Source organism: Alligator mississippiensis, chromosome 1 (assembly GCF_030867095.1).
Source record: "Alligator mississippiensis isolate rAllMis1 chromosome 1, rAllMis1, whole genome shotgun sequence".
In the NCBI taxonomy this organism is placed as follows: Eukaryota; Metazoa; Chordata; order Crocodylia; family Alligatoridae; genus Alligator; species Alligator mississippiensis.
The window spans coordinates 51,010,209-51,022,458 of record NC_081824.1 but is presented as its reverse complement, the minus strand read 5'-3'; the positions used below and the strand labels follow the sequence as shown (position 1 = coordinate 51,022,458).

The window sequence follows — 12,250 nt, the reverse complement described above, 5'->3', positions numbered from 1 at the left end:
AGCCCGTTCCAGACCTTGGCCACTCTAACTGGGAAGAAGTTCTTCCTAATGTCCAATCTAAATCTGCTCTCTGCTAGCTTGTGGCCATTGTTTCTTGTAACCCCCGGGGGCGCCTTGGTGAATAAATACTCACCAATTCCCTTCTGTGCCCCCGTGATGAACTTATAGGCAGCCACAAGGTCGCCTCTCAACCTTCTCTTGCGGAGGCTGAAAAGGTCCAGTTTCTCTAGTCTCTCCTCGTAGGGCTTGGTCTGCAGGCCCTTGACCATACGAGTTGCCCTTCTCTGGACCCTCTCCAGGTTATCCGCATCATTTTTGAAGTGTGGCGCCCAGAATTGCACGCAGTACTCCAACTGTGGTCTGACCAGCGCCCTATAGAGGGGAAGTATCACCTCCTTGGACCTATTCATCATGCATCTGCTGATGCACGATAAAGTGCCATTGGCTTTTCTGATGGCTTCGTCACACTGCCGGCTCATGTTCATCTTGGAGTCCACTAGGACTCCAAGATCCCTTTCCACCTCTGTGCCACCCAGCAGGTCATTCCCTAGGCTGTAGGTGTGCTGGACATTTTTCCTCCCTAGGTGCAGCACTTTGCATTTCTCCTTGTTGAACTGCATCCTGTTGTTTTCTGCCCACTTGTCCAGCCTATCCAGGTCTGCCTGCAGCTGTTCCCTGCCCTCCGGCGTGTCTACTTCTCCCCATAGCTTTGTGTCATCTGCAAACTTGGACAGAGTACATTTGACTCCCTCGTCCAAGTCGCTGATGAAGACATTAAAGAGTATCGGTCCAAGGACCGAGCCCTGCGGGACCCCACTGCCCACACCCTTCCAGGTCGAGACTGACCCATCCACCATGACTCTTTGGGTGCGACCCTCTAGCCAATTCGCCACCCACCGGACTGTGTAGTCATCCACGTCACAGCCTCTTAACTTGTTCACCAGTATGGGGTGGGATACCGTATTGAAGGCCTTCCTGAAGTCTAAGTATACGACATCCACCCCTCCTCCTGTGTCCAGGCGTTTCGTAACCTGGTCATAGAAAGAGACTAGGTTGGTCAGGCACGATCTGCCCGCCACAAACCCGTGCTGGTTTCCCCTCAACATAATTTGCCCTGCCGGGCTCTCACAAATGTGAGCCTTGATAATTTTTTCAAAGACTTTACCAAGGATGGAGGTGAGACTGACCGGTCTATAGTTGCCCGGGTCCTCCTTCCTCCCCTTTTTGAAAATGGGGACCACGTTAGCCCTTTTCCAGTCCTCCGGGACTTGGCCCGTGCGCCATGAGCGTTCGAATATTCCCGCCAGTGGCTCTGCAATGATGTTGGCCAGTGCCTTCAGCACCCTCGGATGGAGCTCATCCGGGCCTGTCGATTTAAAGGCATCCAGTTCTTCCAAATGACTCTGCACCACCTCAGGATCTACGTATGGAAGTCTGGCGCCTTGCTGCTGCCTCTCTACAATCCCAGTGAGAGACTTGTCGTGCCCCTCACTTAGGAACACTGAGGCAAAGAACTCGTTGAGGAGTTCAGCCTTGTCCCCCCTATCTGTCACCAATTGTTTCTGCCCATTTAGCAGTGGTCCTATTCCTCCCTGGGCCTTCCTTTTACTCCCAGTATATCTAAAAAACAATTTCTTGTTGTCTTTTACTTGGGTTGCCATCCTCAGCTCCATGGTAGCTTTGGCCCGCCTAACTGCCTCCCTACAAGCACGAGCAGAGGAGGTATATTCATCTTTAGTGATCTCACCCTGTTTCCACTTTTTATGTGCTCCCCTTTTGGCCCTTAGGCTGCCCTGGATTTCTCTGGTCAGCCATGGAAGCCTTCTGGCCCCTTTCCCTTTTTTGCCTCGCTCGGGGATCGTCTTGCTTTGTGCCCGAAGGATCGTTTCCTTTAGGCACAGCCACCCTTCTTGGGCTCCCATCCCTTCAAAACTCCTACTCTGCAGTGCTTCCTTGACTAATCGCCTGAGTGCATTGAGATCAGCTTTCCTAAAGTCTAGCACTTTCACCCTACTAGTTACCTTACCCACTCGCCGTCTTATGTTGAATTCTATTATAAGGTGATCACTGTCTCCCAAATGGCTACCGATCTGGAGGTCCCCTATCACGTCATCTCCTGTTGCCAATACCAGATCCAGTATGGCATTCCCCCTAGTGGGACCATGCACCTCCTGTGTCAGGTGGAGGTCCTGTATACAGGTTAGAAACCTGTGTGAGCGATGGGACCTTGCTGTCTGCGTCTCCCAGCAGATGTCTGGGTAGTTTAGGTCCCCCATGACTACCGCCTCTTTAGCTTTTATGGTCTCCGAGAGTTGCCTCAGGAGCCCCGCATCTATTTCTTCCCCTTGGTGTGGGGGTCTGTAGCAGACATGTCCCCACAGACCACCATCCTGCAGTCCATGCGGTGCCGGGCAGGACGGGGGCAGTGGGGGACCCCTCCAGCAGGGTTGGGGGGGACAGGGAGCTGTGGGTTGGGAGTGAGGGGCACTGGCAGGGATGTCGGGGCTGATGGTTGGAAGTGAGGGATCCCAAGGGGTGCGGGGGCTGTGGGTTGGGAGTGAGGTTCACTGGCAGGGACAGGGGGCTGTGGGTTAGGAGTGAGGATGGGGGACTGCAGGTTGGGAGTGAGGGCCACTGGCAGGGCTGGGGGTGGAGGGCTGTGGCTTGGGAGTGAGGGGCACCAGCAGGGTTGGTGGCTGTGGGTTAGGAGTGAGGGACATCTGTGCAGACAGAGGGAGTGGGGCTGTGGCTTGGAAGTGAGGGGCAGTGGCATGGCTGGGGAGTATGGGGACTGTGTTAGGAGTGAGGGGCACTGGCATGACTGGGAGTGCTGTGGCTTGAGAGTTAGGGGCAATGACTTGGGGAGGGGCAGGGCACCTGCATATCAGGGCTGCTTAGTGCCACAAAGCAGTGGGGAAATAGCCACAGCTGGACCTGCATCCTGGTGAGTGAATGGGGCAGGGTGTGCTCTGATTTTCTATGATAAACCCCAAATCAAATGCCAAAACATATAGGTAATTAGAATGTATTTTATTATGATTGAGGCACTGGTAGGCTTCCAAATAGCTTTAAAATTGTAAACATATCAATAAAATAGTGTTAAACTGATGCCTATACATAGCGGGATTACATTTTAGTCAGGGAAAAACATGGATTTTGAGAGTTTTAATCAGAGAATTTGCCATTTTTATCACAGAATTTTCGATTTTTAAACAGAAATCTAGGATCCTTGTTGATCGGGAACAGCTATCATGGTTTCACCAAGAAGAAGCTGTGTCTAACCAACCTCTGATAAGTAGGGACCTACCTAGTTCATGGAGGCTGACCCCTTGATTTCACAGGAAAAATGAAGGCCCAGGCAGCCATTTTACAGGTGGATCGCAGTGGCCTCCCCATGCCTCTGATTAGCTGAGGGCCCCCAGTAGCCGCATACCTTGCCACTGATTGGCTGTAGGGGCTGCCTGTCATGTGGCCTTGCCCCTTACCTGCAAAGGCTGTCTGTTATGCATCTCTGCCTCTCACTGCCAATTGGTGGAGAGGAGCGGGGCTACATAACATGCAGCCGTCTCAGCCAAGCAGTGGCGAGGGGCTGAGGTGGGAGCCATCTTGCCTGCAGCCCTCTGAGTGGGCAGTCCTCCTATACCTCAACCCTCCTTCCCTGCCCTGCCAGGCTGCCGCAGCACATTGAGGACTGCTTCTCCCTCTGAGGAGCCAGCATTTTCTTTTCTGTAGGTTTTCTTCTTTTTTTCTTTAGATTTTGTGGGCATTGCCTAGATTTCATGGGCAATGCCGGATTTTGTGGAGTCCATGAAATCATGAATTTGGTAGGTCCCTAATGATAAAATGGCAGGCTTTGTGGATATGGGGAGAGCAGTGGCTATGATATACCTTGACTTTGGACAGTCTCCCACAACATTCTCATTAACAAGCTAAGAAAATACAAACTAGACAAAAATACTGTAATGTGGATACATAACTAGTTGGGTCATCCTGTTCAGTGAGTAGTTACCAATGCCCTAGTGTCTAGCTATCATCAAGTGCATCTATCCTGGGTCTGGTATTGTTCAATATCTTTATTAGTGATTTGAATGATGGGACTGAGTGCAAGCTTATCACATCTATGATGACACTGAGTTTGGTGGAGTGGCAGACACTCTGGAGGACAGGGCTAGAATCCAAAGTGACCTGGATAGACTGGAAAAATGGTCCACATTCAATCAGATAAGATTTAACAAAGGTAAGTGCAAAGTTCTGCACTTGGGACAGAATAATTGCATGTAGACAGCCTGGGGAATGATTGGCTTGACTGCAGTACTGCAAAGAAGGACCTGGGGATTACAGTAGACTGTAAGCTGAATATAAGCCATCACTGTGCTTTTGTTGCAAAAAAAGCCAACAGCATACTGGGTTGCATCATTAGGAGTGTCACCAAATCAAGAGAAATGATTCTTCCTTTCTATTCAGCCTGGTGAGGCCTCACCTGGAGTACAGTTTTGGGTTCCACACTTCAAGAAGGATGTAGACAGACTGGAAAGAGTCCCCCACATAGAGTGACAAAAATTGTTAGAAGCCTGGGAATCAAGACTTTTGAGGAAAGGCTGAAAGGCTGAAATAACTGTTTTTTAAGTCTGAAGAAGAGAAGACTGAAGGGGATTGTAATAACAGTCTTCAAATACCTGAAGGAAGATTATAGAGTATGGAGATAGACAACAATTTTCTCTTTGGCCATAGGGAACAGGACTAGGAGCAATGGCTTTCAGCTATGGTAGAAGAAATTTAGGTTGTGGAGAGGAACTTCCTGAAGTTCTGTGGCAGAACTTTCTGATTATCAGGGTGGTCAAACATTGAAACAGGCTACCTAGCGAAGTTCTGGAATCGCCATTGTTGGAAATTTTCAAGAGCAGGTTGGACAGACAGTTGGCTGGGATGGTTTAGTTAGGGATGATCCTGCTTTGAGCAGGGCGCTGGACTGGATGACCTTGTAAACTCCCTTCCAGTCCTATGATTCTGTGATCAGAGTGTTCTTTGGGACTTCTGACTCTGCTCCCCTTGACCACCTAGGCTTCTCAACCCCTTTATGAAAATGAATAGAGACCAATTAATAGAATATCAAAGTTTACGGTGTGTAGATTCTTGAATGGTGTCTATATCTATGGTGCCCAGGCTGTAGAATGGACCAGAACACGAATGACTGGTGCTTCCCGAGACTGGGGCGGCACCATGGAGGTGAGCGGGGACTGCCCACAGTCGCCGGCATTGGTAGCAGTGAATGGGGACCACCCACAGCTGCCGGCATCAGTGGCGGTGAGCGGGGACTGTCTGCAGCCGCCACCAGCAGTGTTGGCAGTGGGGGTGGTGTGGTGAGCAGGGACTACCTGCAGTCACCACTGGCCACTTTGGTGGCCGGGCAGGTTGTGTGCGAGTGGTGACCGCTTGCAGAAGCTGGCGGTGTCCAATCTCAGGGGGGGCACATGCCCCACCTACGCGTTGTCTATGGATGAGAATCCTTTTCAAATGACTGGAGCATTCTTCAGAAGTGATAACAAGCTGGGAAAGGCTGGGCACAAAAAATAAAGAAGGCTATATTATTGCATATAATTTAAATACTTACCAAGGTTTCTCTTCTTCTCTTTGATCCACCTTGCAGTGTGGTATGCATGGTAATGCAAGTTTCATACCTGCTTTAGAAATTTTTGTTGGGTGCTTAAGCAAGATTAGGCAGACAAAGTTCTTTGGGTAAATCTAGTATCTTTTATTAGACTAACAAAAATAGTTGGAAAAAATATTTTGTGCAAGTTTCGGGTACAAACACCCTTTATCAGGCCACTTTTTATGAAGGCTTTTTTTGGGGCTTATCCAGTGATCCCTTTCCTAAGCATACCTATTCGTTTCTAGAGGCTAATTAAACTATGCTTTATATCAGGGGTATCAAACATACGACTTGTGGGCTGGATCTGGCCCATGGAGCTGTATCATCCAACCTATGGGTCTTGTGTGCAGCATGCCTTGGCCCCTGGGGTTGTGCGCACAGTGGGCCAGCATGGGGCATACAATCCATGTAGTGTGTGAGTTAATCCTAGAGCTGCACAAAGCATGGGGGGTCCAGGGCATGGGCTGCATGTGGCACCCTGGCAGAGTGGCCCTGTGAGCTGGCTCCATTGTGCATGGATGGCCTGAGGCCCAATCAGGACCAGGCCTGGAGCTAATGTGTGGGTACTATACTGCAGACTGGACCAGCAACCCTCATCTGGCCAGCAAGGTTGGATGAGTTTGACACCTCTGCGTTATATGAAAAAATGTTGTTACAGAATAGAACTATTATTTATATACAGTAATAGTACCTTCTTATATATCTTTTAAAAAAAAATATGCAGTCCTTATTTGCCTTCGGTGACAGCCCCAAACCATTTATTTTCAAATAGAATGAAAACAAGCTTTTTAGAGGTGTGGCAGAATTCATTTCTGGTCCATCCTGCAATTCTCCAGAGTGCTGATGAAACTATTTTACATTAAGAACTAGAGGTGCACCGATACATTAGTCCCATATCGGATCGGCACCAGTATAGAGAAGATTGAAATAGGCTTTTTTTTCCTGATGTGGCTGATAATGTGGCCGATAAATGCCCTGTGCATACTCACAGCCACAGCATGCACGGGGTCAGGAGCACAGCCTGGCAGCTTGGAGACCAGCATCTGGCTGGTAAGTCTAGTGTTGGGGGAGAGGGAAGGGGAGGGGCAAATTGTGGCTTCCAGTTTGAGGGAGGGAGTGGGGTTGGAGCAGGTATTGCTCAGCTGGGGCAGGACAGGCATGGGACAAAGCCACGAGCAGCTTGTCGGGGAGGAGGGGGCTCCCACCACTGCATGCACCCTGGAAGGGCATGGGGGCATGTGCCCCTGGATCTGAGTGCCGGGTGGGCAGGGCAGGGTGGAGCCAGGGGCCCTGCCGGGTTGTTCCTGGTGGGGGCTGGGCAGGGCTGCGCTGTGCTCGGGACATGTGGTGGCGGTGCTGGGTGGAGGCTACAGTGAATACTGGGGTGGCTGCAGGCCCCCTACCCCCCGTAGCCCTGCTCCCAGTGCTAGAGCTGCCCACCCCGAGCACAGTGCAGCCTGGCCCAACCCCTGCTGGGAAGAGCCCAGCACAGCCCTGGCCCCAACCTGCAGTGGCATCTCGCCCCGCCCCGCGCAGATCCAGGGGTGCATGCCCCCCATGCCCTCCCTGGGTGCATGAAGGGTGGGAGCCATCTCCCCCACCCCTCCAATGAGCCATTTGTGGCTCCATCATGCATCTGGCCCCAGCTGAGCAGCACCTGCCCCTGCTCCACTCCCTCCCTCACCACAGGGGCCCCAATCTGCCCCCTCACACCTCTTCCCTCCCCCTACCACTTCCCCCACCAGACTTACCAGCCGGATGCTGGTCTCCAAGCTGCCTGGCTGCATGTTAGAATCGGATTGGTATTGGCTGATATGGCTCTTTATTGGCCATCAGTACTGGCCCAAAAAATCTCTATTCATGCACCCCTATTAAGAACCTTACTGTCAAGTTTCAGTCTATGTTATCCCTGAATTGTATATAGCTTTAAAGATTCAAGTTTATTATAAGTTAACCTTCGTTTATAACAGAACTAATAATTATAGTTCACATTATCCACTGAAAGTCAAAAGATTAATATTTTGGGATACCATGTCCTACGTAACATTTTATAAGAGTTCAGAACAAGGGTATTATATTGTCACAAGTAATTCAGATTCTGATGAGTTGGTAGTTTAGAAAGATGCAAGGGAAGTAACTGCATATTTGATAATTAAGATGCTAAATAAATATAATATTTTATTTGAAGTCAAAAGCTTCAGTTGTGCATTTGAAAACACATCAGGTTATCAAGGATTGAAAAATCCATAGTGGTGAAAGGCTGTGAGTGTTTTACTGATAACACCTTTAGTTTTGTTAGTGCTAGCTGAATACAAACACTTAAAAGAAGTCTACTTCTTATGTTTTAGATATCTGATATCCATGTTACTGGAGAGTCAGAGGACATGTCTGCTAAAGAAAGATTACTCCTGTGGACACAGCAGACAACTGAGGGTTATGCTGGAATTCATTGTGAAAATTTCACTACCTGCTGGCGAGATGGAAGATTATTTAATGCCATCATTCATAAATACAGGTAATTGTACAGTTTATTCCTCTTAAACACCTGGAGATATGCTGGCTTTTTATTGTACATCAGAGGACTTCAGCCAACAAAAAAATGGGCTCTGTGGTTCCTGTCTTGTGGTAGCATTATAGTAGTGGAGATTAAATGGCTCTTGGAAAATCCCTTGCCTTCTGGAATCAAGCCTTTTATTATATGTTACATGCCACATCTTTCTTTTTTTAGAGAAGAATCTTAACACCAAATCTTTATACTGAAAATCTGTCATGACACCCCTCTAAGTATACTTGGGACAGTGCTTACCTAGTACTATGTAGTGACTTCCAGGCATGGCTGGTGAACTCAGACTTGTGGGACAGTGGAGTGTCCTGCGTGGGGGGTTGGTTGTAGCTGGCCAGAAGCGGGGAAGGGTTGCAGCCTTCCCACTACTGGTTGGAGTGCCTGGCCGGCTGCAACCCGCCTCCCCCCCTCCCACGGGATGCTCCACTGCTGCACCAGTCTGAGTTCACCAGTCATGCCTGGTGACTTCCAACCTTCTCCATACCACCTCTTTTCCATACTTAGAACCTTCCTGGAGACATTTGAGGAACAGTTTTATTGTACCCAGTAGATAGAAAAGGGAAGCTTGAGACTTATTTGTAGGATTGATTTTATTACCCATTGTAGGAATAAGGTCACCCTCATAAAGAAACTTTTTCCTATTCCTATAATGGGATCACTTATGTGCCCGGAGTGGGCAATAGAATTGCTCCTACAGGTAACTCAGAGTTAGCTTCAACCTGGTGAAACACCATTTTGCCCTTGGTTTCTGTATATAGGAGCTTAATAGTTGCATAGGAGATTCTACCTCAGCCTGAGCACATTAGAACCCACATCTCCCAAGCAAGACCAACATGCAGGATCAGCAATATCAGGTTTATTAGACAAGGGTGTAACTATGCAAACATAAAACAAATACAAGAAACTAAAACAGGTACAAGAAACTGTTGGTCCATATGCGCACGCACACTCACACACGCACACACACACAGGTGGTGTGGGTTGGTAATTGGAGACTGAAAATGGCGGTGTGCAGTCCTGTCCGAGTGCCATGGGTTGATGATTGATGGCTGGTCGATGTCCTGAGCCAGGGTTGCTGTCTGATCCTCTGGTGGATGGCTGGTGCAAGTTACTTGGTGGGGTTCTGGTCCAGATAACAGAGGTGTCCACCAGGGTCACATTCCCCTGCTTTTTTATCAGGAAGTTCCCTTGTGATACCTGTGGGTTTGAAGCCCAGCTGGAAGAGGGGCTAACAGCTGTCATTTTCTCACTGATGAGAGTCCCACCTGGTGGGATGTGCAGTTTTGAAGTGTCATTCTTCTGACAGTTTTGGGTGGGGGGCTTCTTCTTGGAATTCACAATGAGGGTGGTGCTAGGTTACCGGAAATCCATACTGTTCCTGATTGCTTTCTGAAATCTTATTTCCAATTGAATGCAGGGCTGTTTCTGTGTATCCTTGTGTTGATGGGTCCATTGTTTCCATCTTTGTCACTATCATACGCACACGCTCACACTCGGGGATCAACTTTTCATATAGGTACAATTGACATTACAATGGGGTTACAACATGTCTTGACGAGCAAGGGGAGAAGCAGGTTACAACATAACAAAATGGAATCTTGACATTACAAAATGGGGCTTGACATTGCTTTGGCAACCATGAAAGCAGGCCTGAAGTATACAAAACCCGTGTAAAAATAGCACAAAATAGCAAAAATTTGAATATAAAACAATACTAGATAGCAAAATTAGTAATACATAACCTAAAAGAGGCTTATATATATATATAGAAACTCATTGCAATGCACAGACTCGTTTCCTTAGCTTAACTCGCAAAAGATTTATCCTAGACCTTATTTCATATGGGGGGTGGGGGGAGTGGGAGGTAGAGAAAGAAAAGAGAAAGATAGGAATGGATAGATGGAGGAAGGGAAGGAAGTGTGGGGTCTTTCTGCTACGATACCATTTTGCCCTTGGTTTCTGTATATAAGAGTTTGATAGTTGCCCAGAAGATTCTACCTCAGCCTGAGTACATTCAAACCCACATCTCCCAAGAAGCAGAGAGATGTAAGATGGTATGCAATTACCCAAATTTAGTACTACAGTGGTGTTCAACCTCTTGGTGCCACAGACCAGATATGTGGTGCAGGGCTGTCTGTGGGCTGGCCCATCTGTGGGTTTGATCAGACCCCATGCACCAGGATTAGCCCCACATTGCTAGATTGGGGCCGTGTGCTGCTTCCCTGGGGCCCTCAAACTCCTTGAGTAGGGCCTCTCACTGGCTCCCCTGGCCCTGTGCCAGTGGATTGAGGCTCCTCACTTCCTCCCTGGGTCTCATATTGCCTTTACTCAGCTCCCTTCTATAGGATTGGGCCCTACACTGCCTTCAGCTAATCCCTATGTGCTCAGATCGGGCCTTGGGCAGCCTCTGTTCACCAATTTAGCTTGCTGTTTGGCCTCCAGAGCTTCCCATGAGTCTGTAAACTCAGTAGCAGAGGAGCAGCTATTGCTGCCACCTCTCCCCCACTGCCAACTTTCTAGAGCCATTGGGACCCCCATGGACCAGGTGGCTGGATCTGGCCCACAGGCCAAGGCTTCATCACCCCTGTACTTACTAGAATAAAAATGTCAGTGAGAGAGTGCTCTGGGGTAGATCCAATAAAAGTGATGCATTTTAGCACCTAACTTTTAGTTGCCTGGTTCCCCAAGGAACCTGAATCCAGAATCCTGAGTTAGGGTTGCCTAAAGGTGATCCTAGTTTTCTGTGATGAAGAAAACAAAATTCTCTGATAAAAAAAAACCCACAAAAAAGTCCATCTTCTCCCCCACCCCGTGGTCTGCCGCACCTTCATGACAACTGCTGGCTCCCTCTGGGGAGCTAGCATTTTATTTTCACTAAGTTTTTATTTTTGTTTTCTGGTGATTCAGAAGATTCTCTGTAAAACTGCAAATTCCACATTTTCCCATGGCAAACCATTTTGCAGATCCCTGATGCCTAAAGGTGTGATCCAAAACCATGAGCATTAGAGCTAGAGAATAGGTGAGTGCATTCACTTGGAAGGAGACAATCCTGGGTTCTGGTCTCTAGTCCAAGCACCGTTTTTGTATTTTACATTAATCACCCATTATAATTACCGAAGCAGTCTTTAAAACAGGGATTATTGCTTCTAAGTGAACTTCTTCACTACTTGACTAGTAGTGTCCTTTATCTTGATGTTTTGCTGTACAGTAGCATGAAACAGCCTCACCTAGATTAGTGTATAACCTGCTGATTCTGATACTGTCCTGGGAGGTGAGAGCTGCAGGTTGGAACCCTCTTAGTTGGAGAAAGGTACCCTACTTCCTAACTGTTTGGTCTAAAACCTGGCTTGCTCTGCAAATGAAGAGTGCCTGCAGTGCTGATTTTTTAGGTACCCAAGTCCTTTATTGGATCTAGCTCAGAGTTATTTTATCTGATTGACACTTCTAACTCAGTAATTATTTGGGAGGAGAAACATACATCATTCATGACTCTCTACTTCTTTTGGTAATACCACAAAGATAAAAATAGAAATAGCTGGTAAGTAGCTGCCCTGACTGACAAGTAAAAGTAGTCTGCACAGCTAAGGCATGTTTTAGAGAAAACAAAACAGAAGAGACACAGAGGAAAAGAAGAGGGCTAGATGAGTTTTCCAGTGGAAAATACTCTCAGGATCCCTGTCAAAAGCATATGCTACTATAGCTTACAGCCTCCTAGCCTTTGCAGCTCACTAGCTAGTAGCTCTGATACAGTTCAATTACTGAAAACTTAAACTTTTGAAACCTACATAGTACTGAAATATTTGTTCGTTTCTTATTGTTGCAGTGTTGGACTATTGCCATAGGAAGTCGCCCCTTTACTAACGTTCCCTTTTCTAACCATGGGAGAATGGGGAAATACAGCGATGTTCTGGACAAATGCCTCTCTTATATTAAGCAAATGACTCAATGACTCAGGGTAATGGACAGACAAATTATACTGATTTAAAAAGGGAGAAGAGAGAATTTACCCTCAGCTGTTCTGTAGTATAGCTGGGGTC

At 47.8% G+C, this 12,250-nt stretch overlaps 1 protein-coding gene across 17 annotated transcripts in view; it reads left to right on the top strand.

Annotated features, from left to right (window-relative positions):
- DST (dystonin) overlaps positions 1 to 12,250 on the top strand; it is a 494,468-nt gene that overhangs the window by 228,356 nt on the left and 253,862 nt on the right. For all 17 annotated transcript variants that reach the window (XM_019496873.2, XM_019496902.2, XM_059730546.1 and 14 more), the window contains one exon: positions 7,999 to 8,165. In XM_019496873.2, coding sequence (XP_019352418.1) covers positions 7,999 to 8,165 — 167 coding nt within the window. The remainder of the gene's footprint in view (positions 1 to 7,998; positions 8,166 to 12,250) is intronic.